The following is a 23,833-nucleotide window of genomic DNA, read 5'->3' as shown; positions in this document are numbered from 1 at the left end:
CATCTGCAAAATGGGGAAGGCAAAAGCCCCTTCCGCACATGCAAAGCACTGGGGCCGCGATGCGTAAACAGTTGGCGATTATTAATTATGATTATTCCCGGGGTGAACGTTGCTGTTGTTCTCCAGCCAGGAGTCCGAGGGCAGAAAGGGGGCGCCCCCGCCAGCCCCTCTCGCAGCCTCAGCTTCCCCAGCCCGGCTCCCAGGGTCCGGGGACCCCTCCCACCGGCAGGGGCAGCACCGAGCGGCCCGGGCCACCCGGAAGGGCCCCGCCCCCGGCCCCGCCCCCGGCCCCGCCGGGACCGCCCGGAGCCGGGAGGCGGCGGCGGGATCGGCGGGATCGGCGGCGGGGTCGGCGGCCGGACGCGGGGGCGCCATGGCCGCAGCCGAGCGCCGCGCCTTTGCGCACAAGATCAACAGGTAGCGCGGCCGCGGGGCCCCTCCCGCGCTCCCCCCGCCCCCCCACGCGCCGGAGCCCCGCCCCGGGCCGGCCCCGCCCTCCCCATGCCCCCCCTTCCGCCTGCGCCCGGGGTTGGGGGGGGTCCCGACCCGGGCTGCGCGCGCGCTGGCGGCTGCGGACGCCGCTGGGAGCCGGTGGGACGCGGGGGGCGGGCCGGGGGGCTTCCCGGAGGCGGCGGCGCGGGCCGAGCGGACGCCCTCCGCGCCCCCTCCCCGTGTCCGCGCGCCGAGCCCCAGGGGTGGGGGGCTTTTCCCGTCCCCTCCTCTGCCAGGTTGGGGGCTGGGATTTAGGGCCGGGATGGGGTTCCTGGCGGCCTTTGAGCCCTGCCGGGAAGTTTCCCCCGTACCCTTCTCCCTCAGGGTCCCGGGCCCAGCTGTCTTGGGGGGCAGGGGACAGCTGTGGACGCTCCCCCCACCCAGCGCGGCCGCCCTGGGGATGGGTGGGTGGCTGAATGGAGGGAGTGGGGGCAGGGGACGGGGCCAGCTGGTGGGCTGCAGGGGAGGGGGCCGCGCCAGGCGCTGGGGGATCCGTTTCCGTGGCCACCTGGGACTGCGGGAGGCTCGGCCTGGGAGGGCAGGTCGGACATCTGGGGCTGTGGGGCCGCTCTCGGGATGGGGGTCCCTCCATCGGGGACCTCTGATCACCCCCAGGCGCAGGACCCCCCCCCCCCGTGGGTTGGACACTGGCCAGATGGGAACACAAGAGAAGCGCCCACCCTTGGGGGCAGCAGACATTGTGGGGGAGACAGAGGAGAGAGGATAAAGTAGATCAAGAGCTAATGAAAAGTACTGGGGGGACATCCAAGGAAGAGAAGGGGAATGAGGAAGGGGGCTATTTTAGCTTGAGAGGGGGGTCAGGAGAAGGTGACATTTGAGCAAAGACCTGAAAGAGGTGAGGGAAGGGAGGGTGTTGATGGGTGTGTGTGTGTGTGCAGTGCAAGCAAGGAGAAGGGGAGGTGCAAAGGCCCTGAGGCCAGCGAGTTTGGTGTGTTCCACACCACCCCTGGAGTGGAGTGAGTGGGGGGGCAGATGGTGCAGGGCTTTATGGGTTGCCAGAGAATTTTTGCTTTTACTCTGAGTAGGATGGGTGCCATGGAGGGTTCTGAGCAGAGGCGGGATGTGCCCTGGTGTCTGGGGTGGAGTAGTTGGGCAATTTTTATGTTCTCCCATTATCTCTACATCTCTGTCATGGAACTTTGGTGTCTCTGAGCCTTGGGACAGTATTGCCATCTGTTTCTTGGCCTCTCAGTCCTTGTGTTCTACCCAAGTGAGAAAAAGAGGTCATGGTTCCCACCTTGGGGAGAGGATGCTGCAGAGCCCCAGGCAAGAGCAGAGAACGATCCTGGGGTCCCAGTGAAACAGTGAATGAGTGGCCGAGGCTTCCAGATGTCGATATGCTTAGCCATGGGGCGATATGCTCCACCGTGGGCCCATGTTCATTCATTCATTGAGTCGGTCATTCCACAAATACCATATTAACCCAAATATTAGAAAGTCCCCATTTCATAATGAACAGATTCTTTTTTTTAATGCAATTTTATTGAGTTATATTTACATACCATACAGTCATCCGAAGTGTCCAATCAATTGACAAACAGATTCTTAAAACAAGGGAAAAAAAAAAGTTTTCGGGCAATTTAAAAATACACACTTTTGTGAATGTGGATAACATGGCCAAATATTGCTTTGTGCAGTATAATTTGTTCATTTTGTTACTTGCCCTATTTAAAATAAAATATCCTATACAATGATGATAATGATCAGCACTTAACAGTAGTTGGGTCCTGTCCTGGATGTCACTTGTTTAATTGTCACCGCAGCCCGTTGACCTAGGTGCAACAATCAAAATCGAGGCTCAGAGTGGTTAGGCAGTTCATTAATGAAGTCACCAGGGAGGAGGTTGTGGAACCGGGACTCGAACCCAGGACTGTGTGGTCCCAGGACCCACAACAATTTGGAAACTGTGCCTTGCCCCACCTTCTCCAAAGCACGTTCATTTAGCATCTTCCTGGGTGCTCTGACAGCAGCGTGTTTATTCTGTGACCCTGTTGTCTCATTGGGGGCAGTCTGTGTTTTTCACTTAAAGAAATAATGATTTGTTGGAAGGGCTGGGAGGGCAAGTCGACAAGTTTCAAAATTCCGAAGAAACCGCCGTGATTTCGGGGAAACTTCTCCCTCCAGCCCCATCGCCGAATGTATCTGCAAACGCAAGCAGGTGAATGCAGTTTTTCATAGACTTTTTATTTTTTAGGGCAGTTCTAGGTTCACAGAAAAATTGGCAGAAAGTACAGTTTCCCTTATGTCCCACCCCACCCCTGCAATTTGCTCCTATTAATATTTTGCATTAGCCGTGGTACCTTGGTTACAAATGATGAACCAGTACTGATACAATAAGTCCACAGTTCCCATTAGGGCTCCTTGTTTGTGTTGTAGGGTTCTGTGGGATTTGACAAATTCGTAACGTCGTGTACCCACTGTTCCGATATCATACAGAAAAGTTTCACCACCCTGAAAATTCCACCTCTTTATCCCTCTCCCCTGACCCCTGGCAACCACTGGTCTTTTTACTGTCTATAGAGACAGTTTTGCCTTTTCTAGAACGGCAGATGGTTGGAATCAAACAGCCTTTTGCTTTTTTTTAAGACTGGTCTCTTTCACTTAGCAAAATGCATTTAAGTTTCCAAACGTCTATTCATAGCTTGGCAACTTGTCTCTTTTCGACTTTTAATTTTGAAATAATTTCAAACCTGTAGGAAAGTTGCAAAAATAATACTGAAAAAAATGCTTAGAACTCTTAACTAGCTCCCCTGCCAGATACCCAGATTTACCAACTGTTTGCATTTTGCTGTATTTGTTATATCAGTTAATGCATCATCTATTTATCATTTATCTATCTACCTATCTATCTATCTATCTATCTGTCTATCTATCTATCTACCTACCTATCTGTATTTTCTATACCTTTGAGAGTAGGTTGTAAACATTATGCCCCTTGAAAACATAATAATTCCATGTCCATTTCTTAAGGACAGGGATATTCACTTATGAAACCACCTTAAGTGCAGCTATCGATTTCAAAAAATTCGATAGCTCATTTCTTTTTATCACCGAGTAATACTCCATTGGATGGATGTACCAGTTTGTTTATCCTTTCACTTATTGAAGGGCATCTTGGTTGCTTCCAGTTTGGAATAAAGCCTCCTTAAACATTCATGTGCAGGTTTTTGTGCGGACATGAGTTTTTAGCTCATGTGGGTTAAAACAACCCAGGAGTGTGTTTGCCAGAAGGCTACATTTAGCTTCCTAAGAAATGCGAGACTATTTTCCAAAGTGGCCATACCATTTCAAACCTTTTTCCCACTAGCAATGAATGGGAGGTCCCATTGCCCCAAATCCTTGTCAACACTTGGTATTGTCAGTGAATTGCATTTAAGCCATTTTAATAGGTGTGCCCGGTATCTCATTTTATTTTGCATTTCCTCAATGCCCGGTGATGTGGAGCATCTTTTCATATGCTTACTTGCCGTCTGGCTGTCTCCTTTGGTGAGATAGAAGCCTGTTCAGATTCTTTGTCCATTTTGTAATTGGGCTGTCTGTTTTCTTATTGTTAAGTTTTAAGAGCTCTTTGTTTATTTTGGATACAAGTCCTTGATCAGATATGTGTTTTGCAAATATTTTCTCCCACCCTGTAGCTTGTCTGTTCCTTCTCTTAGCAATGCCTTTGGCAGAGCAGCCGTTTTTAGTTTTAAGGAAATACGATTCATCAGTTTTTTTCTTTCGTGTATCTTGCTTTTGGTGCTGTATCAAAGTGAATGCCAAGCCCATGTATTATGTGTTTTGTTTTAGTTAAAGCATACTTTGAAAGATATTACCTTTTTGTATACATGCTATATTTCATAATAAGGAAACAACTAAAACTGTGGGATTATAACCTATAATATTCTTTGAAATTTGCTCTCTAACTACTTGTTAAATTGCACTTGGAAAGTTATCACTTCTATGTATATATATGTTATATTCTACAATACAAAAATTATAAAAAAAATTGTGATTATATGAGATCCATACAGAAAAGTGCAAAGTTTAAGAGTAGTTAAAGAGCAAACGCCATGAAAAGGACTTCCAGATCAAAGTGGGGACAAGCAGTCATCGTTGCTGATGGAACAGTGTCCCATTCAAATCAGCTCCCTGTCCTCTTGCACCCATGGGTTAGCTTTGCCTCTTTTAGAACTTCATACAAATGGAATCATGTAGCATCTTGGATCCTTTGTGGCCGGATTCTTTCATTTTCCTTTTTCCATTTTCTTTTCACTCAGGAAGGCTCGTGAATGCTGTAGGCTGTAGCCAGCTCTGACCTTTTTCATTGCTGCATAGTATTCCACGGCCAGCGTGTTTCTCCTTTGCCTATCAGTGAATATGCAGGCTGTTTCCATTTGGAACTGATTGGGCTACCGTGAACGTTCTTGCTTGTGTCTCCTGCTTGTGTCTGGGAATTTCTCCTGAGTATCTACACCTCGGAGTGCAATCACTGGATTGCTGTTTCCTCCACTCTGTTAGATAATTACAGACGGTTTTCCAGAGGGAGTTCTCTCCGCAGCAGGAGGTCCAATGGCTTCGTATCCTCACTGGCCCTTGTATAATTTTTGCCTTTTAAAATTTCTACCAATCTGGCAGGGGTGTGGGGGAATGGGACACGTTAGAAGGAACCTCTGTCATTTTCTATGGATTTGTTTTCTCCCTCCCTTTTGGCCCAGATGGGAGCATGCCACACCAGTGGCTTCTGTCGTTCTTGTTTCTGACTTTGTCGTCCTCCTCCCTCGAGGGGATAGACCTTAGTTAATCTGGCCAGCCTGGGCCCACGGTCCCGCCTGAATCCCTGAGGATGCCCCCACCTTGTCTTTCCCTCAAGCCTCCCATCCCGGGGGGATCACAGGGGGGTTGTGGGTTTTCACCTGGAGAGGCTTTCTCTCAACAACGGCTATGGCAACTGGCCCTGTGATTGTCACAATTCCCCACCGCAAGTGTGAGGGCCCCTCCTGGGAAAAACCATGCACATCAGCTCAATGTTTGGCCTCCTTTTTAAAAAATCTGTTCTGTGGGGAGCATGGATTTTCATCAGGATTTAGACGGTGTTAAAGCTCTACGACCGGGCGGCGTCCTGGGTGGTGGGGACGAAGATGCTGTGCAACCCTGGCTGGGTCACCAGCCCTCTCTGATCCTCACTCACCATCCTGATTTCCTGCTGTAACAAGGTACCACAACCTGGGTGCCCTAAAACAATGGAAATTTGTAGTCTCCCACTTCCGGTCCCCCAGCCCAGAGAGGGGAGGTCACTTACCCGTGCTTGCCCAGCTCCAAGCAGCACTAGAAATGGACTGCCTGGCACATCCTCGTTCTGGGAAAGCAAAGCTCTCCCTCCCCTCCTTTCCCTGCTCTGGGGCAGCAGCTGCAAACCAGCTGGGACCCAGTACGGCCTCCACCCCTGTCCCAGCATCTTTTGTAAAAATCACTCCCCAGGACCCCCCGTGTGCCTGGGGTTTTTGGGGGAGGAGGCCCCCTGACTTTGGAAATTTGCAGACAGAGCCCTCATTTTTAAGACTCTTTGGATTTCCCAGAAACTGCCCCCTCCCCGCCGCCCACTGTCATCCCCCAGCCAGTGGGAGCAAACCTCTGGGACTGCTGACAGAAGAAAGAAATAGAATACAGAGATGGAGGAGGTGTGACGCTGGGGTCTCAAACTGGCGGCCCCCATGTTGGATCAGAGTCATGGTCAAATTTTGTTTGACCCACCCAAAGCTGAATTAAGATGCCCTCGGACAGCACCCCAGCCCACTCCGTGGAGTCTCACCTGGGCATACTGCACACCCCGTGGCCCCAGGCTGCCCAGTTTGCAATCCTCACCCTTGTGCTGTTGGGGGGGCATAATTTTTATTAAGAAAATTTCTGAGCACACAGAAAAGTAGGAAGCGGAGGGGAGTGAGGCCCCAAACACACCCGGGCATTCGGCTTCTCTCTTTTGAAGAGGGACTGAGGCCCAGAGAGGGTGTCTCACCTGCCTGAGGCCACACAGCAAAAACGTCTGGGGCTCCCCCCAGCTCATAGCTTTGGGTAGGTTGGGCCAGGAGGATGTTTGGGAAGGATTCATTTATTCCATGCAAAAATAATAATAATAATTTATTGAGCAGCTACTATGTGCGAGGCCTGGGGACCAGTGGGGACAAAAGACAGCCCTAGCTCCTGCCTTCACGGAGACCTGTGGGAGTGGAGGGCTCCATGCTCTGTTGCCATCCTGCGGTGGAAGCCAAACCAGAGCCTGGAAAACTCTCCCTCCAGATAACTGCTTGGCTCTTCCCTTTCCTTCTAAGATGAAGGATTTGGGGGCCTGGGGTCTCCCTGGCCCCCTACCCTGAGAGTTTTGCCCAGCCCAAGACGGCTGCGGCTTGGCCTTGGTCACTGGGTACGTCCCAAAGGCTTCTGGGGTCTGCGAGCTGCCACACCTGTCCACACAGGGCCGTCTCCCCCTAACCAGCCTCTTCTGCACCACCCCTCCAGTCTCAGACTCCCCAAGAACGTGCATGCATGAAGTGCCAACTGTATGCCAGGCCCCGGTCTCAGCTTCCCACAGCAGTCCCGGGAGGTCAGGGTGGTTGCAGAATGGGTAAACCGAGGCTCAGTGGTGGGAGTGACTTGCCCAAGGCCCCAGGGACAAGCAGGTCTCGCTTCAGGCCTGACATTCATGGCTGGAGCAGGACTGGGACCCCTGCCCAGGGAGGGGGTGTCTGGGACCCCCCTCTGGCCCCACCCACTGGCAGTTCCTCCATCTGTCTTCGGGGTGCTGCGGAAGGGCCCCAGGCCCGGCTTAGGGAGACGGGAGGCTGTGTACCTGCCACGGCCTCGGAGCCCGCAGCCTGAGATCTGTGGCTTCCGAAGCCTGGGTTCTCTCAACCCCGTGGCCGGGGTTCTCCCGCCACGGAACGATTTGTTCAGCCCCAATGTCTGGGTTCTCGGGGCCCCCTCTGCCCGAGTTTTCCTGCCCCCAGTGTCCGCCTCCCTGTTCCCCCAGGACGGTGGCTGCCGAGGTGCGGAAACAGATGTCGCGGGAACGCAGCGGGTCTCCCCACTCCAGCAGGCGCGGCAGCACCAACCTGGGGGTAAATGTTTTTGGGGGTGCCTGTTCCCTCAGGACCCTCCCCTTCCCTGCCACTGCCCTGTTCCTCCCCCCCCAGTAGTGGAAGGGAAGGAGGTCCCATCCTGGATCCAGTGCTCCGTCCCCTTCCTGTTTCCCATTGTTGGGGGGTGGGGTGGGGTGACCATCCTCTAGCAGCTGCTTCCTGAGGGGGGGCAGCACTGTGGGTAGTCAGAGGGGAGGGGCTCCTGGCCCGATGTCGCCCCCCACCCCCCTCCTGCTGCCTGGACCACCCAGGGAGCTTGGGGGCTGGGAGGTACCCCTGGCTGCGGTGGACCTTAAGGGATCCCCTCTTCCCAAGCCTTTCCTTCCATTAGTTCCCCGCCCGGCCCGGCCCACGGGTGTGACTTCCTGCCTGGATTTCCCAGAAACTTCCAGGGGGGCCAGGGCTTGGGTGGGGGTGGGGAGTCCTCAATCACTGCTCTCCGTGGCCCTGCTGCAGTTCCAGCACCTTCCATGGCTCCCACCGCCCTCCGGTTGGCAACTGATGCAGGCTCAATTCCGCCCGCAGCCTGCAGCCCCCCCAAGCCCAGCCTTCAGGGAGCAGAAGTCACAGTCACTTACTCTCCTCCCACCCAGGTCCCCCTGACAGAGGTCATCGAGCCCCTGGACTTCGAGGACGTGCTCCTGAGCCGGCCACCAGACGCCGAGCCCGGGCCTCTCCGGGACCTGGTGGAGTTCCCAGCTGATGATGTGGAGCTGGTGCTGCAGCCCCGGGAGTGCCGGACCACGGAGCCTGGCATCCCCGAGGATGGGTGGGTTCAACCCCCGTCTACACCCCCTTTCCCACCAGTGACCCTGAGTTCAATTCCTGGCTCGGCTGTGTGACCTGGGACGAGGCATGCTCCCTCTCTGAGCCTCAGTCTCCCCATCTCTAAAATTGGAAGAAGGGCAGATTGACGTCAGGCCCTGCCTCAGTTTACCCCGATTTGGTTTTGCTGCAGAAGGCTGGATGGCCAGGTGAGGGCGGCGGTGGAGATGTACACTGACGACTGGGTCATTGTCCGCAGGAGGTAGGTGTGGCTGGGGGGCAGCTCGGGGGGTGGCGGAGGGGCAAGAAGCCAAGCCGCGGTCAGTGGCCGGTCCTCCTGTTTATCCACCCACTGTCCTTGCAAGGTGGAGCACAGGGAGGGTGGAGGGTCCTCCAGGCATTCCGTGGGCCTCGGCAGGTTCATCAGTGCCCGTGGGGTCCCCCGGGGAGCCCCTGCTCCCCACCCTGACCCTTGTCCCCCCAGATACCAGCACCTGAGTTCGGCGTACAACCCCGTCACCACGGAGACACAGCGTGAGTGGCAGAAGGGCCTCACCCACCAGGTCTTTGAGCAGGACGCTGCTGGAGACGAGAGGTCCAGCCCCGAGGACACAGCGGGGGGCTCCAGCTCTGGTTCTCAGTCACACGTGACAGGGAACCCACCTGAACAGGTGTGAGCCCAAAAGGACAAGTATCGGCCCCGGGAATGCGAAGTTAAGGGGAAAAATTATAGACAAGTATTAAGCACTTACTGTGTACAAAGTACTTTGTACTTATTCTGCTTTCATCTTCTCAGGCAGAGTTGCCGTTACACCCATTTTTCAGATAAGGAAACTGAGTCACGGCAAGGCGATTAGAGGACTTTCCCTGGCCAGTTGGGTCTTTAGCCTATATTTTGTCAACCAGCATTTATGGAGCGCCTTTTCTGTACCAACAATAATTAGTCATTGTTACAGCCTCCATTGTTATTTTTAGAGGATTGTTAGCCCATTTGACAGATGGGAAAACTAAAGCCCTTAGAGGCGAGGTCACAGAATGGAGCTGGGATTTGAACCAGGGCAGTCTGGGGCAGCCCCAGGGAACAGAACTCTTCCCTTCCCTGGCAACAGTGAGCAAAGTCCCAGGGAAGGCCCTCATTGGCCCAGCCCAGGCACGTCCTCACCGTGGAGCCAATCCCTGGGACCCACGGATGCCATGTTCTGATTGCCTGGGATGTGCCACATGTAGCCCCTCCCACCAATGGTAAAGAAAGAGGGCGGGGTGGTCCTCAGACAGAAGTTTCTGGAGGGTCAGCAGGGCTCTCAGGTATCCCCTGCACTGGTGACCCCACCCCCCTGGCCCTCAGCATCCCCCTCAACGGAATGGGCCCGAGGACAGCCCCCCACCTGGGCCAAGTGAGGGTGCATCCAGCCGGCGCTCAATGCAGGCATGCTCTCCACCAGCAGGATGAGCCCCGGCGCTGCTCGGGCTCCCCGGACGACACCCCGCGGGGCAGCGGCGCCTCTGGCATCTTCGACCTGAGGAACTTGGCGGCCGACTCGCTGCTGCCCTCCCTGCTGGAGCGTGCTGCCCCCGAGGACGTGGACCGGCGGAACGAGGCCCTGCGCCGGCAGCACCGACCCCGCACCCTGCTCACCCTCTACCCGGCGCCTGACGAGGTGGGTGCCCACGGGTTGCACGGCCCAAACCCAGTTCTCCTATAGGCAGCATTGATGGAGTGCCTACTGTATACCCTAGATTCATCCCATAGCTATTATATGCCCCATTTAGCCAACCAGCATTTATTGACTGCCTACTGTAATGCCGAATGTCTCCAACCAGTATTTAGTGCCTACTGTATACCACATATTTCTCCAACTGGCATTTATTGAGTGCCTACTGTGTACCCTGTATTTCTCCAACCAGCATTTGTTGAATGCCTACTCTGTACCCCATATGTCTCCAACCAGCATTTATCAAGTGCCTACTGTATACCCCATAGTTCTCCAACCAGCATTTTGTGTGCCTACCGTGTACCCCATATTTCTCCAACCAGCATTTATTGAGTGTCTACTGTATACTGCAATCTATTCAACCATTGCTTACTGTGTGCCTACTATATATTCATGTATTTAATCAAAGAACATTTATTGGGCATATAACATTTACCCCTAAATTTAATCAATTGGCAATTACTGAGTGCCTGCTAGATATGCCTATATTTACCAACTGACATTTATTTATTCAACTAACATTTATTGGGTGTTTACTGTTTGCTCCTGTATTTACTCAATCAATGCTTATCAGGTACTTAGTGTATTATCTCTGTGTATGTCTGGTCAACATTTATTGAAATTCTTCTGTATACACCTATGTTTATCCAGCCAACTTTTACTAGATGCCTACTGCATACCTTGATATTTATTCATCCGACATGTTTAGGTGTCTGCTGTGTGGCGGGTACTGGGGATACACCTGGTCCCTGCTCTCACAGAATTCACGGTCCAGCGGAGGAGAGACCCCTAATCCCACCAGGAAATGACAGCCAGGCAGAGTAGCGCCACGATGGTGGAATCAAAGGCCATTGTGGGCACCTGGAGGAGGCCAAGGGGTCAGGGAAGGCTTCCTGGAGGAGGTGCCGGCTGAGCTGTGGTCTGAAGGATGAACAGGCATTGGGCAGACGAGGAGGAGGGGGTAGGAAGGGCATTCCAGGAAGAGGGAACAGTACATGCAGTGGCTCAGAGGCAAGGGACTGGAGTTAGGCTGGAGATAGAGTTGGTCTCTGGCCAGGCCTTCCGGGTCTTTCCTGGAGGACGTGCCCCAGCTGCCCCCTTGGCTCTTGGCAGGAGGAAGCCGTGGAACGCTGCAGCCACCCGGAGCCACCCCACGAGCACTTTGGACAAAGGATCCTGGTCAAATGTCTGTCACTGAAGTGAGTGGGGCTGCCCGTGGGCCTCTGTGGGGGTGGAATTAGGGCTTCCCTTTTCCATTAAGCACCAACAGCATGCCAGGCCCCGATCTCAGCCCTGCATGTGCCCAGGCTCATCCAGTCCTCGCCACAACCTTGCCAAGCGGGCACAGGTGGGGAAACCGAGGCACGGGGTGGTGAAGTCATCATATCCCGGGATCATCCGAGTTGGGAGCCCCTCAGCCACGATTTGAGCCCTGGCCGGAGTTGGGGGCTTGGAAGGTGGGGGACACTGGCGACTCGTCGCCTGGCTTCCAGCTGCCCAACGCCCCCTCCCCGTCGGCTCCCAGGGAGCAGCAGAAGCGCGTGGGAACGGAGCTAAGCAGGATGTGGACTTGGCCCTGCGCCCACCCCGAGTTCCTGTCGGGATGGGGGCAGGAAAGGGAGGCCCTGGTCTGGCCCGAGGCCTGAGGGAACCTCCTGCTCCAAGCCCACAGGTCAGGAACCAGCTCTGTGGGCGCGTCCAGTCATTCTGCAAGCACTTATTGAGCGCCGACTGTATACAAGGCACATACCCATTGTTGACCACACAGAGCCAGGATGGGAGAGGCATGGAATATGGAGGTTCCTGAGCCAACCCCAAGGGAAGAGAGGAGGGAGGAGAACATTCTAGATGGGTGGGGACGGGCCACACAGGATTTTGTTCTCAGGGCCCTGGAGAGCCTCATTTATTATTATTTTTTTTTCAATTTAAATTTTGTTTTAGATCTCACGGCTTTATTGAGTGATTCATGAATCAGACAGACAGGCATAACTTCTCGCTGTGTAATTTTTTTTTAATGCAATTTTACTGAGATATAATCACATAAAATATAGTCATTCAGACTGTACAATCTGTTGTTCACAGTATTGTCATATAGTCACCCCAATCAAACTTTGCACATTTTCATTAATCCAAAAAATAAAATTAAAATAAAAAGGAACGTCCAAAACATCCCATTCCCCTCCTTCCCCCATTGTTCATTTACTTTTTTTTGTACAGTTTTATTGAGATATATTCACACATCCTACAGTCATCCATAGTTTATGATCAGTTATTCACAGCAAGAAATACAGTTGTGTGTTCATCATCAGAATCAATTTTTGAACCTTTTCCTTACTCCAAAATAAAAATAAAAGCAAAAAAGGACACCTAAATTTTCCCATACCCCCCTCCCACCCTATTTTTCACTTAATTTTTGTCCCCATTTTTCCACTCATCCATCCTGGATAAAGGAAGTGTGATCCACAAGGTTTTCACAATCACACTGTCACCCCTTGTAAGCTACATTGTTATACAATCGTCTTCAAGAATCAAGGCTACTGGGTTGGAGTTTGTTTCAGGAATTTACTTCTAGCTATTCCAATACATTAAAACCTGAAAAGAGTTATCTATACAGTGCATAAGAATGTCCAGCAGAATGACCTCTCGACTCCATTTGGAATCTCTCAGCCACTGAAACTATTTCGTTTCATTTCACTTCCCCCTTTTGGTTAAGAAGATGTTTTCAATCCCATGATGCTGGGTCCAGATTCGTTCCCCGGGAGTCATATCCTGAGTTGCCAGGGAGATATACACCCCTGGGAATCAGGTCCCATGTAGGGGGAGGGCAGCAAGATCACCTGCTGAGTGGGCTTAGAGAGAGGGTGGCCCCATAATTTTTGAACACATCATATGCCGGAATGCCAGAGGGTGGAGAATCAAAAGTTTTTATACAATTTGGGGCTCCCACCTTTTATTATTTCACTTTCCTTATACATGGGACAAAGAAACCAGCAATAGCAAAAAATGAAATCGTGGATCACACCAAAAGGCTAGAGATGCAGACTCAAAATTTGAGCCTTCTCGTCAGTAAGGTTAGCCCACTCCCCTTTGGACCAAAAGCTAGTGACTTCGGAGAGCTGGGACAGAGAGCCTGCCATTTGGGATCTCACAGCTTTATTGAGTAATCCACGGATCATGCAATGTCCCATTCAGAAAGTCAGAAGCAACTCCCAGTTTTTAAGTTTGAAGATGCTTCTGGAGGAGACACATGGTGCATGGGGGCAGCAAGGCAGAAAAATTTTATAGGAAGGCATCACGGCGGCCCAGGGTGCAAAAGGGGCACAGCCCGAGGGGCCGGGGGACACCCCAGAGGGAGGTTGGGGAGATCTGGGGAGGCAAGAATTTCAAAATGGGGAGAGAATTGCTGTGACAAAAGGTTGCCTCCATGTTAGCTGATCAAAGCCATGGATTGGGGGGGTGCTGTGCTCTGTGTGAGGTACTGAGTAGAGGTGGGGAGATCGCTCTGTGCCTCAGTGTCCCCTTTTGCAAAATGGGATGGCCCTTTCCTGCCAGATGGTGTGTCCATGTGATCCCACTGGAAATTGTGTGACACCCCTCACCCCCCACATACACAATGCACAAGGTTGGGGCCTCAAAACAGAGTGGGGTGTGTGTCTGTGGGAAGAGGGGGTGTTAGGGAGAGTCTCTACCAGAGAGACCCCATTTGCCTGCAGGTTCGAAATTGATATCGAGCCCATCTTTGGGATCTTGGCCCTGTACGACGTGCGGGAGAAAAAGAAGGTAGGAGACCCCTTTCTCCCCCCTCTCCCTCCTCCTCCGCCTCACTCCCTGACTTCTCCAGAGCCTGTGGGCTTCCTGGAGGAGGTGGCCCGTCTACCTCTCCTGCCCCTAGATCTCAGAGAACTTCTATTTCGACCTGAACTCCGACTCCACGAAGGGACTGCTGCGGGCGCACGGCACCCACCCCGCCATCTCCACCCTGGCCCGCTCCGCCATCTTCTCCGTGACCTACCCCTCCCCCGACATCTTCCTGGTCATCAAGGTACCCACTGGGGCCGGGCTGGGGTGCCAGGAGCAGGGTCTGTGTGCTCACAGAAGGGCACGGACCTGCCACCAAGAAAGATGTCAGGGCCATGATAGGGGAGGAGGCCCCTGACTCAACCCTGGGCGGAAAGAAATCCTGGAGGGCTTCCATGGAGAGGTGACCGCTGAGCCAAGAACAATGCCAGGAGTGGGCGGCCTGGGGAGAACAGGCAGCCGGCAGGTGTTTTTTTTTTTTTTTTAAGTTGAGAATTTCTCAGTTACTTTGGGGAGGGAAAGACCTAGTTGGCACATCGGTTTGGGATTTTCGAGTGTCCTTTTGCAAAACCTTAAATTAGGTTACAGTAATGAAGCTAATTAAGCGCCTACTGGCAGGCAACACCCCAAATCAGGCTTCCCAGGGATTTCCTGCCTTCACGGCAGCCCTGGGAGGTGGGCGGGTACACTGATCCCCCATTTGACAGGGAGGGAAACTGAGGCACGGACAGGGTAAGGGGGTTTGGGGGCAGCCAGCCGGACATGGGAGCCCAGGCTGGATGGAGTGGGGGCGCGCGGGGAGGCCCAGGAGGGGTCCAGGAAGCTGGGGGGAGGGTTCTGCGGCCCCTCACCCACCCGCCTCCCCGCAGCTGGAGAAGGTGCTGCAGCAGGGGGACATCGGCGAGTGCTGCGAGCCCTACATGGTGATGCGAGAAGCGGACGCGGCCAAGGTGGGCAGGCCCAGGCTGCAACCCTGGGAGGGGGGGGGGAGTTGCAAGCACCCACCCACCCTGCAGGGCTGGAGGCTGCAGGCGCCGAGCTGGTGGTGCTAGGGGTGCTGGGGGTGCTGGGGTCTCCCCGCAGAACAAGGAAAAGCTAGAGAGGCTGCGCCTGGCGGCCGAGCAGTTCTGCACCCGCCTGGGCCGCTACCGCATGCCCTTCGCCTGGACGGCCGTGCACCTCGCGAACATCGTCAGCAGCTCCGGGACGTCGGAGCGGGACTCGGATTCTGAGGGCGGTGAGGCCCGGGCTGGCTGGGGAGCCCCTGGGTCGGGGGGAGAGGAAGGGGCGCCCTCTGGCGGCCAGCCTCGGAACAGCACCCGAGTCCCCTGGTCTCTCCCCGACCCTCCCTCTCTGTCCCCCCCCACCCCAGAGCGCCGGCCTGTCTGGTCTGACCGCCGCCGTCGGGGACCCCAGGACCGGGCGAGCAGCGGGGACGACGCCTGCAGCTTTTCAGGCTTCCGCCCGGCCACGTTGACTGTCACCAACTTCTTTAAGCAGGTGTCGTGGCCGCGGGGGACGCGGGGTTGGGGGTGGGGTGACACCCCACCCTCGGCCCTGGCTCATGGCAGTGGGGTCCCGTGCAGGAGGCCGAAAGGCTCAGCGACGAGGACCTCTTCAAGTTCCTGGCCGACATGCGGCGCCCGTCGTCTCTGCTGCGGCGCCTGCGGCCCGTGACCGGTGGGTGGTGCTGCTGTCGTGCAGTCGCTCAACAAACACGCTGAGCTGCCAGCGGTGACCGCGACAGACGAGTCCCTGAACCTTGGCGGGCAAACCTTCTACAAGGGTCATGGGCCAGAAATAGAAACGATGACACCAGGGTGGATCAATTAAATGGAGGCCGTGGAGGCAGGGCCGAGCTGGCAGGAGCTGGCCTGGCGGGTCAGAGGTGGGGGTGAGGGGCCCAGGGAGGCTGCCGGGGTGCGCTGTGGGACAGGAGGGGTCCCGGCCCTGCAGGAGACAGGCACCCCAGGACCCCAGCAGGTGCAAACTGGCCACCTCCTCCCCAGCTCAGCTCAAGATCGACATCTCCCCGGCCCCTGAGAACCCCCACTTCTGCCTCTCGCCGGAGCTGCTGCATGTCAAACCCTATCCAGATCCCAGAGGCCGGCCCATCAAGGAGATCCTGGAGTTCCCCGCCCGCGAGGTTTATGCCCCTCATACCAGCTATAGGTACAGCCTGGGGGTGGGGGGAGAGCAGCAGGGTGCTTGGATGGGGTGGGGGGGTTCCAGCGTCAGGCTAAGTGAAACCCCACCTTCTCCCAGACACACGCAGACACCCAGGGCGAGATTAGACAGCTGTGCTTTATTACTGCGGCTCGTGTTGGCATCGAGGGGTGCCTGGCACTCCTGAACCCTCCCCGGGGTGGGTGGGGGACCGTGTCCTCTGTTTGCGTCCTCCCCCCACTGCCTGCTTCGCGTCTGCTCCGTGGCTGGGCCGCTCCCTGGCCTTCCCCGGCGGACGGGCAGCTCTGCCCTGCACTGGGGGGCGACTTGGGAGCCACGAAGGGCCGTGGAAGTGTCCCTGGCTGCGTTTTGTGGTCCTCTGTGGCAGCCAGGCAGGCTCAAGTCGGAAGTGCCACCCTGTGGAGCCTGGGGAGGGAGAGATGGCTCAGCCTGGGAGGGTGGGCAGCCCCCGGCTGCCCCGTGCCCCCCGAACGGACCCCCTGGGGCTGGGCTTACCTCGCCCGGATCTGCTGCAGCCGCTTCTGCTGTGCCACCAGCTCCCGCTGCTGTCGCTGTACGTGGCCCGTGAGGGTCCACACGATGTGGCTTTGCTCCTCGGCTCGAGCCTGCGGGCGGACAAGATGGGGGGCCTCAGCTGGGGGCCACCTTGCCTCCCCGCTGCCCAGGTCTCCTCAGGGCAGCCGGGTGACCCCCTCTGGCCTCAGTTTCCCCCTCTGCAAAATGGGAACGAAAATGTCTTCTCGTGGGGGTGTCGTAAGGGTCATAACGGGCTGCAAAAGGCCACGGGGCAGCACTTGGTACTTAGTGAGCTCTTGGTGAATGTTACCAGTTCCCCTAACAGTAAGCGCTTATGGAGCGCCAGCTGTGTACACCGCCCCATGCCGAGTAATTTACCTGCATTGGATCCCTGGCTCTGCTCAGAGATATCAGTTATTGCACTTTTTTGCAAAGGGGGGAAACTGAGGCACAGAATGGGACCTGGTTTTTTTTTGCCCAGGGTAGAGGCTGTCGAGTCAGGAGGCCGACCCAAGGTGGGGTGTCTCTGGGACTCAGTTCAGAAGTGATTTCTGGCTGGGAATTGGGGTCTTGCCTCCCACCCCCCACCCCCCAGGGCCAGGAGCCCCCTACCTTCAAAGTTTCAAATTCTTGGCAGGCCCGGCCCAGCCAGGTGCCCCTCAGCCGGCCTTCCAGCTTCTGCACACTGTCCTGCAGCTCCTGCTGTTCCTGGGCCACCTGCCCTAGGGCCTGGGCTATGACCTCTGCTTGCAACTGCAGAAAATCCTCTTCCGTCTGCCCAACAGATAGTAGGATGTTAGAAGGATGACCCAGCTTGTCTCTGTTTGCCTGAGATTGCCCTGGTTTTATCATTGCAAGTCTTGCATCCTGGGGACCCCTCAGTCCTGTGTAAACCGTAGGCACCCTGGATGTTAACTCCGCCAAAAACTCCTACCCATCCCACAGTGCCCCGGCTCCAGTGCCCACCTGCATGTCCAACAGGCTTCTTTGCAGCTCTCGGGCCCCGGCCTGGCCCTGGCTGACCTCCCGCTCTAGGAGCTCCAGCATGTGGCCGTAGAGGCCCAAGCTGTCCCCGGCCTCCGTCAGCCTTGTCTCCGTGGTCCTGTACACACCGTTTAGGGCCTGGCCCAGCTGCAGGGCTCCGTGGAAGAGCAGGGTCAGCTCCTCCTTCTGCGCCGGCTCTGGGCTGCCCATGGGGGCTGCCAGGGCAGGCTGGGCCACCGCTGCCAGGATCCAGAGCAGGCCCAGAGCTGGCACGGCCATGGCTGGGGTGTCTGGGGGTGTAGCGCCAGCACCACGGCCATGGGCTTTTATGCCCTGATGGCCCCCCTCCCACGCCCCCCATAACCCCCGGTCAATCGTTAACTGGCCGGGCAGGGAGCCTGGTGTTGTGCAAGGGCCCCGGGGTGGCACGACCGTTGCATCAGGCGAGTGTTTGGCCGGCCACGTTGGGATCACGCTAGCAGGGGGGCTTGGGGCTGGGTGGGGGCGGGGGCGCCGGGAGAGGACAGGCCTGGGTTCAGCCCTGCCTGCCGGGGGACCCCCGAGGCCCACCCAGGCTTCCCCCCACCTGTGGACAGACAAACCTATAAGAGTGGTAATGGTGAGACATATATGAGCGCCGACTGTTTGCCTAGCAGTGCCCCAGCCGCCATCCGTTCCGTGTCTACTCTCCTCAGTCCCTCCCCACAAATCTGCCAGGCCGTGCGGGGAAGTGGATGTAGGTAGCGGGGCTGTCACCCAAGGCCACACAGCCGAAATTGGGCCCCCCACGTGCCCTGGGTGAAGGCGAGCTGCCGTTTTGTGCACTCATTGGGTGCCTCAGTTTCCCCGTCTGTAAAATGGGGTGACGCCAGTCCCCAGCCGATGGAATGGTGGCGAGGACCAAATGAGTTATTTCGTGTCAAGTGCTTCAAACAGAGCTCAGGATACAGCAGGTGCCACATACGTCTCTGGTGCAGTTATATATCTGCTTTATCCTCACCAGTTCCAAAAGGCCTGCTGCCCCCATTGCACAAATAGGGAAACTGAGGCCCAGAGGAAGTTTGACACTTGCAACGAGTTGCCCCTGGGAGTGGGAGACAGGACTGTGACCCCACTCCTAAGCTCTGACTCCAGCCTCAGTTCAACCCCCTCCCCCCAACTGCCCCCCACTTTCTGCCAGTTGGGTGTCCTGCCTGGGGGCTGTGCTCTGCACCCCCCCTACCCCACAATGCCCCGGCAATGGGGCCCAGTGTCCCCTGACTCCCTGTGTCCCAGGCCAGGCTTGTCCCCGCAGTGCTGCCCGCCTGGGGGGTCCCCTTGACCTCCGACCCCACTCCCGTGTCCCCCCACAGGAACCTGCTCTACGTCTACCCTCACAGCCTGAACTTCAGCAGCCGCCAGGGCTCCGTCCGGAACCTCGCCGTGCGGGTGCAGTACATGGCGAGCGAGGACCCCAGCCAGGCCCTGCCGGTCAGCGGCCGCGTCCCGGCCTGGGGACCGGGGACGGGGTAGGGTCCAGCAGGGGTGTCCCCGGCAGGCCCCTCACACCCCTCTGTCCCCCAGGTCATCTTCGGCAAGTCCAGCTGCAGTGAGTTCACCCGCGAGGCCTTCACGCCGGTGGTCTATCACAACAAGTTGGTGGGCCGCAGACGGGTGGGGTTGGGAACCCCGGTGGGGGGGGGGGCGGGGTGACGTGGCACCCTGGGATGGGAACCGCCAGACGAGAGTGGCGACGGCAGGATCTGGGGGCGGCCCAACCCTGGTGGGGGTTGGTGGGAAACAGCATGGGGTAAACCAGGGTTTAGCCCAGCCCCCGGCGGACCCTCCCGGACCCCCGACCCTGCCAGGTCCCCCGAGTTCTACGAGGAGTTCAAGCTGCGTCTCCCAGCCTGCGTGACCGACAACCACCACCTGCTCTTCACCTTCTACCACGTCAGCTGCCAGCCCCGGCCGGGCACGGCCCTGGAGACGCCCGTGGGCTTTACTGTGAGACCCTCACTCACAGCTGTGGCCCCAGCCGAGCCCTCCTGGCCCCCCAGCCCGGCCCCCCACTGACCCCCAGCCTCTCTCCCCAGTGGATCCCGCTGCTGCAGCACGGTCGCCTGAGGACGGGCCCCTTCTGCCTGCCCGTGTCCGTGGACCGGCCCCCACCCAGCTACTCCGTGCTCACGCCCGACGTACGTGTCCCCCTGCCTCACTGCCCGCCCAGCAGTGCTTCCTCACCTCTTGTTTCCTGCTTGCCGCCCTGTTAATGTGTTCCCTGCCTCCCCGTAACGTCCCTGGGGGCCTCGCTGACCCCCGTGAGTGCTTTTGAGTGTCCTGCCTCAGTTTCCACAGTTGGTGCATCACTGTCCTTCCCATCAGGGCTCCAGGGCCCCCGCCCCCTGTCACCCCATGTTAATGCTTCTGTGTCCCCCTTTTGTGTTCCTTCCTGTCCCCCAACTAGCTCTCCTCGTACCCACCCCAACCCCATCTGTGCCCCCCACTAAAATCCCCGCTGTTTGTCCTTCCCATGCTCCCGTGAGCAGCCCCGGCTGGCGTTTGCATGACGTGGGCCTACCTCCTCACCCCCCTTAGGGTCCCCCCACTTTCTCTCCTTCGGGGTGTTTGTTTCCCAGGGGGGGCATGAAGCCCCCTATCGTTCTCTGCACTGATTTCCTGATATCTCTCCAGTGTCCCCACTCTCTGCTCCCCAGCTAGTGTCCCATGCTTCCCACCTGCCCCCCTTTTTCTCTGGGCTGGGCTGGGGTCCAGCACGGGCGGCCACCCCATGTCGCAACAGCTGGGCCCGGCGGCGGCGTGACCGGTGGGGGAGGGCCCAGCCGGCACCCACTCGGGGGTCTCCCCCCAACAGGTGGCCCTGCCCGGGATGCGCTGGGTGGACGGCCACAAGGGTGTGTTCAGCGTGGAGCTCACGGCCGTGTCCTCGGTGCACGCCCAGGTACGGGGTGGGGTGGGAGCCCAGCTGTCCCAGTGTCCTGCTCGCCCGTCCCGGGGTTGGGCAGCCCGGCCCAGGGCCACGGATGTGACTTTGGTCAGCCTGGCCCTGGCTCTGCGGAAACTGCTGACTCAGGCCTGGGGGGATGGGGTGGGGGGGCCGCGGTGCCATCGGCCTCCCCAGCTGGGGCCTTGGCTCTCCCCATGATTGCTTGATCCCCATTTGGCCCTTCGTCTAATTCCCCTCCCTTCCTGCCACTGAACGTCTATTCCTTTGCTCGCTTGCTGTCACTTCTCTTATTTTCCTTCTCACGCCCGTTCATTTGGACATTCCTGCCCATTCGGGCCTCATTCAATCCCCGCTCCCTCGGGGACCTTCCTGGGGCTGGGGGCCCTGGCTCTGCCCCCCTCATCCCCACCGATCCCCACCCAGGACCCCCACCTGGATAAGTTCTTCACCCTGGTGCACATCCTGGAGGAGGGGGCCTTCCCTTTCCGGCTCAAGGATGTTGTCCTGAATGAGAGCACGGTGGAGCAGGAGCTGCGGGCCAGCCTCGCCACACTGCGCCTCGCCAGCCCCGAGCCCCTCGTCGCCTTCTCCCACCATGTCCTGGACAAGCTCGTGCGCCTGGTCGTGAGGCCCCCGATCATCGGGGGGCAGATGGGTGAGCGGGCCTTGGTTTCCCAGGTCCTGGGTGACCTCCCGGAGCCCGTTGGTCTCCCCTGCCTCAGTTTCTCCCTCTGCAAAATGGCCCAGGGCAGGTCCCACATGACCCCTCAGACCCTCTGTCTCTTCTTCTGGGGGAGGTGGATGGCCCGGCGCCCTCGGAACTTGACCTCTGCTCCACCCGGCAGTGAACCTGGGCCGGGGGGTCTTTGAAGCCATGGCCCATGTGGTCAGCCTCGTCCATCGGAGCCTGGAGGGCACCCAGGATGCCCGCGGTCACTGCCCGTTGCTGGCCGCTTACGTCCACTATGCCTTCCGCCTGCCTGGCACTGAGCCCAGCCCCTCGGGTGGTGAGTGTTGGTGGGAGACTCGGGGAGGCAGGAAATTTTGGGGAGCAAAGCATGTCAGGCAGAGGGATCATCATACGCAAAGTCCCAGAGGCTGCTCAGGCCAGAGGCTGGTTTGGTCAACTTGCCAGAGAGAGACAGAGATATTCACCTGCTTTTGTCCCGCCCCAGCAGGGGGCGTGGTGTCTGTACATGTGATTGGCAGGTGGTTCGGCCAGTCAGCAAGCCTCTTAGGCAGCTTGGGGCAGGGATTCTCAGGGCTGTCACCAATGGAGAGGATGTAAAGCAACAATGATTTATTATTGCTCAGTTCTGGAGGACAGACATCCAAAATCAAGGCTTGGCCACGCTGTGCACTCTCTGAAACCTGTAGGGGCAAATCCTTCTATTTCAGTTTGCTAAAGTTGCCAAAACGCAATATACCAGAAGCTGGCTAGCTTTTACAGTGGGGATGTATTACCTTACAAGCTTACAATTCTGAGGCCATGAAAATGTCCAAATCGAGGCGTCAACAGGCGATGCTTTCTCTCCAAAGACCGGCTACTGCAATCCCGGGCTCCTCTTGTCACACGGTTTTGCACGTGATGGCATCTACTGATCTCTCCTTCCTCTTTTGGGTTTCGCGTCTTTCAGCTTCTGGCTGCCCCGCCTGTGACTTCTCTCTTTTATCCTCTTATAAAGGACCCCATTAAAAGGATTAAGACCCAGCTGGGGCAGACCTCCACTGAAATAACCGAATCAAAAGGTCCCACCCACAATGGGTCTACACCTACAGGCATGGATTAGCTTTAAGAACCTGCTTTTCTGGGGTATATACCGCTTCAAACCATTACACCTTTTTCTCTTCTGTGTTCCGGTGTTTGCCGGCCATCCTTGGCCTGTAGATGTAGCACTTCAATCTCTGCCTCCCCTGTGGACACATGAGCTTGTCCCCTGTGTGTGTCCGTGTCATCTCTCCTCCAGTCACACAGAAATAAGGCTCCACCCTAATCCAGTTTTTACCTCATTTTTATTAATCACATCTTCAAAGACCCTATTTACAAATAAGGTCCCCAATCACAGGATCGGGGGTTAGGATTTGAGCATATCTTTTGGGGAGATGCATGTCAACTCATGGCAGCAAGGGACTTGACCTCTCTGGGCCTCCATTTCCCCATTTGTAAAATAACAGCAGTAGCTGGTATTGCACCCATTTTACAGATTTGGAAACCGGAGGCTCAGAGGAGGAAAATGACCTTGCCAAGGGGAAGCCGAGTGGGAAGGGGCCAGGGGTCTGATGGCTGGGGGCTGACTGTCTTGCTTCTGTCCTCAGGGCCCCCCCCAGTGACCCTGCAGCCCGCCACACTGGCCCGCGGCCCCGGCCGCCCAGCCAGCGCCTACCTCACCCGCTCTAAAAGCATTAGCAGTAGCAACCCCGACCTGGCCGTGGCCCCTGGCTCAGTGGACGATGAGATCTCCCGCATCCTGGCCAGCAAGGTAGGGCGAGGCGGGAGATGGGCCCCAAAACTGCCGCCATCAGGGGCCATGGCTGCCAAATGGGGCAGACGGATAAGCTCAATTCTGCCGGAAGGACTGGAAAGGGGTGTCCGGTCCGAGGGAGCTGAGCGGGTTGGGTTTCCGAGGCTGGTCTCCGGGCAGAGGGGTGGGCTGGATCTGTCACAAGGTTTGGGGACTCTGGGGGTCAAACTGCTGGGCTCTGGTCTGCGGGGCCACCCCAAAGATGGGTGGCAGGATGCTTGGCGTGCTTGAAAAATGAACATGCATCCATAGCTCAACAAGCACTTATACGTGCGTTGTACCCCACGCACGCACATGACGTGTCGGATCCGGAACAGGGATCCCCCACTTGGTGTTTTCTGCTGGTTTGCCCACCCTCTACCACTTAACCCGTATATCTCCAGGCCGTTGACCGCTCGCACTCCTGGGTGAATTCTGCTTACGCTCCTGGGGGCAGCAAGGCAGTGCTACGGCGGGTGCCTCCTTATTGTGGGGCCGACCCCAGACAGGTGCCCCCCCCTCTAACTGTACACGTGTGACACCACCTCGGCCTGACGCCTCCCACCTTCTCCACTGCGGCCAACTAACCTAGGAGGGCTGCCTGGGGGAGGAGGCGAATAATCTTCAGCAGCCTCTTGCCATTGCATAGTCACAGCCTCAGGCGGGGGCAGCAGGGACTGGGGAGGGGTGGCATGCAAATTGCATGCAAATTATCTGCAAACAGCATGCAAATGACCTACCAACCCACCCACTCACACCCTCATGGCCCTGCATGGTCTGTTCCTCTAATCCACT

At 56.9% G+C, this 23,833-nt stretch overlaps 2 protein-coding genes across 11 annotated transcripts in view; one reads left to right on the top strand and one right to left on the bottom strand.

The window, feature by feature from the left end:
• Positions 1-290: 290 nt before the first annotated feature.
• The window catches only part of DOCK6 (dedicator of cytokinesis 6), a 51,884-nt gene continuing 28,341 nt past the window's right edge, over positions 291-23,833 (top strand). For 5 of the 10 annotated variants that reach the window (XR_005214203.1, XM_037818670.1, XM_037818669.1 and 2 more), the window contains exons 1-23: positions 291-417; positions 7,520-7,607; positions 8,222-8,397; positions 8,587-8,655; positions 8,878-9,064; positions 9,836-10,051; positions 11,219-11,304; positions 13,819-13,885; positions 13,998-14,147; positions 14,773-14,853; positions 14,987-15,140; positions 15,276-15,403; positions 15,490-15,583; positions 15,913-16,075; positions 18,943-19,060; positions 19,154-19,224; positions 19,438-19,576; positions 19,666-19,767; positions 20,445-20,531; positions 20,961-21,192; positions 21,383-21,544; positions 22,854-23,017; positions 23,443-23,547. Coding sequence is in view for 8 of the 10 variants with exons in the window: in XM_037818670.1 (XP_037674598.1) it covers positions 374-417; positions 7,520-7,607; positions 8,222-8,397; positions 8,587-8,655; positions 8,878-9,064; positions 9,836-10,051; positions 11,219-11,304; positions 13,819-13,885; positions 13,998-14,147; positions 14,773-14,853; positions 14,987-15,140; positions 15,276-15,403; positions 15,490-15,583; positions 15,913-16,075; positions 18,943-19,060; positions 19,154-19,224; positions 19,438-19,576; positions 19,666-19,767; positions 20,445-20,531; positions 20,961-21,192; positions 21,383-21,544; positions 22,854-23,017; positions 23,443-23,547 (2,883 nt within the window). In the remaining 2 variants the exon portion in view is untranslated. Of the gene's footprint in view, positions 418-2,652; positions 2,672-7,519; positions 7,608-8,221; positions 8,398-8,586; positions 8,656-8,877; positions 9,065-9,835; positions 10,052-11,218; positions 11,305-13,818; positions 13,886-13,997; positions 14,148-14,772; positions 14,854-14,986; positions 15,141-15,275; positions 15,404-15,489; positions 15,584-15,912; positions 16,076-18,942; positions 19,061-19,153; positions 19,225-19,437; positions 19,577-19,665; positions 19,768-20,444; positions 20,532-20,960; positions 21,193-21,382; positions 21,545-22,853; positions 23,018-23,442; positions 23,548-23,833 lie in introns of those variants that run through there. The other 5 variants (XM_037818671.1, XM_037818668.1, XM_037818666.1 and 2 more) reach the window with 4 other exon arrangements.
• Positions 16,325-17,905, bottom strand: ANGPTL8 (angiopoietin like 8). Its single transcript, XM_037818674.1, has 4 exons — positions 17,573-17,905; positions 17,219-17,380; positions 16,586-16,695; positions 16,325-16,495 (listed from the first exon to the last, which is right to left on the bottom strand). Exons 1-4 carry the CDS (start codon positions 17,867-17,869, stop codon positions 16,468-16,470), a joined length of 597 nt encoding a protein of 198 aa, XP_037674602.1. The 5' UTR covers positions 17,870-17,905; the 3' UTR covers positions 16,325-16,467.

Source organism: Choloepus didactylus, chromosome 25 (assembly GCF_015220235.1).
Source record: "Choloepus didactylus isolate mChoDid1 chromosome 25, mChoDid1.pri, whole genome shotgun sequence".
Taxonomy (NCBI): domain Eukaryota; kingdom Metazoa; phylum Chordata; class Mammalia; order Pilosa; family Megalonychidae; genus Choloepus; species Choloepus didactylus.
Note: the sequence above shows the minus strand (reverse complement) of the source record. Positions and strands in the feature narration are given on the sequence as shown.

Excerpts from the sequence above, each read along its gene's own strand:
- ANGPTL8 (XM_037818674.1), bottom strand. The coding sequence starts at position 17,869 with ATGGCCGTGCCAGCTCTGGGCCTGCTCTGGATCCTGGCAGCGGTGGCC. Across the intron at positions 17,381-17,572 it reads GAAGCCTGTTGGACATGCAG|ACGGAAGAGGATTTTCTGCA; the intron begins GTGGGCACTGGA and ends TCTGTTGGGCAG. Across the intron at positions 16,696-17,218 it reads AAGAATTTGAAACTTTGAAG|GCTCGAGCCGAGGAGCAAAG; the intron begins GTAGGGGGCTCC and ends GTCCGCCCGCAG.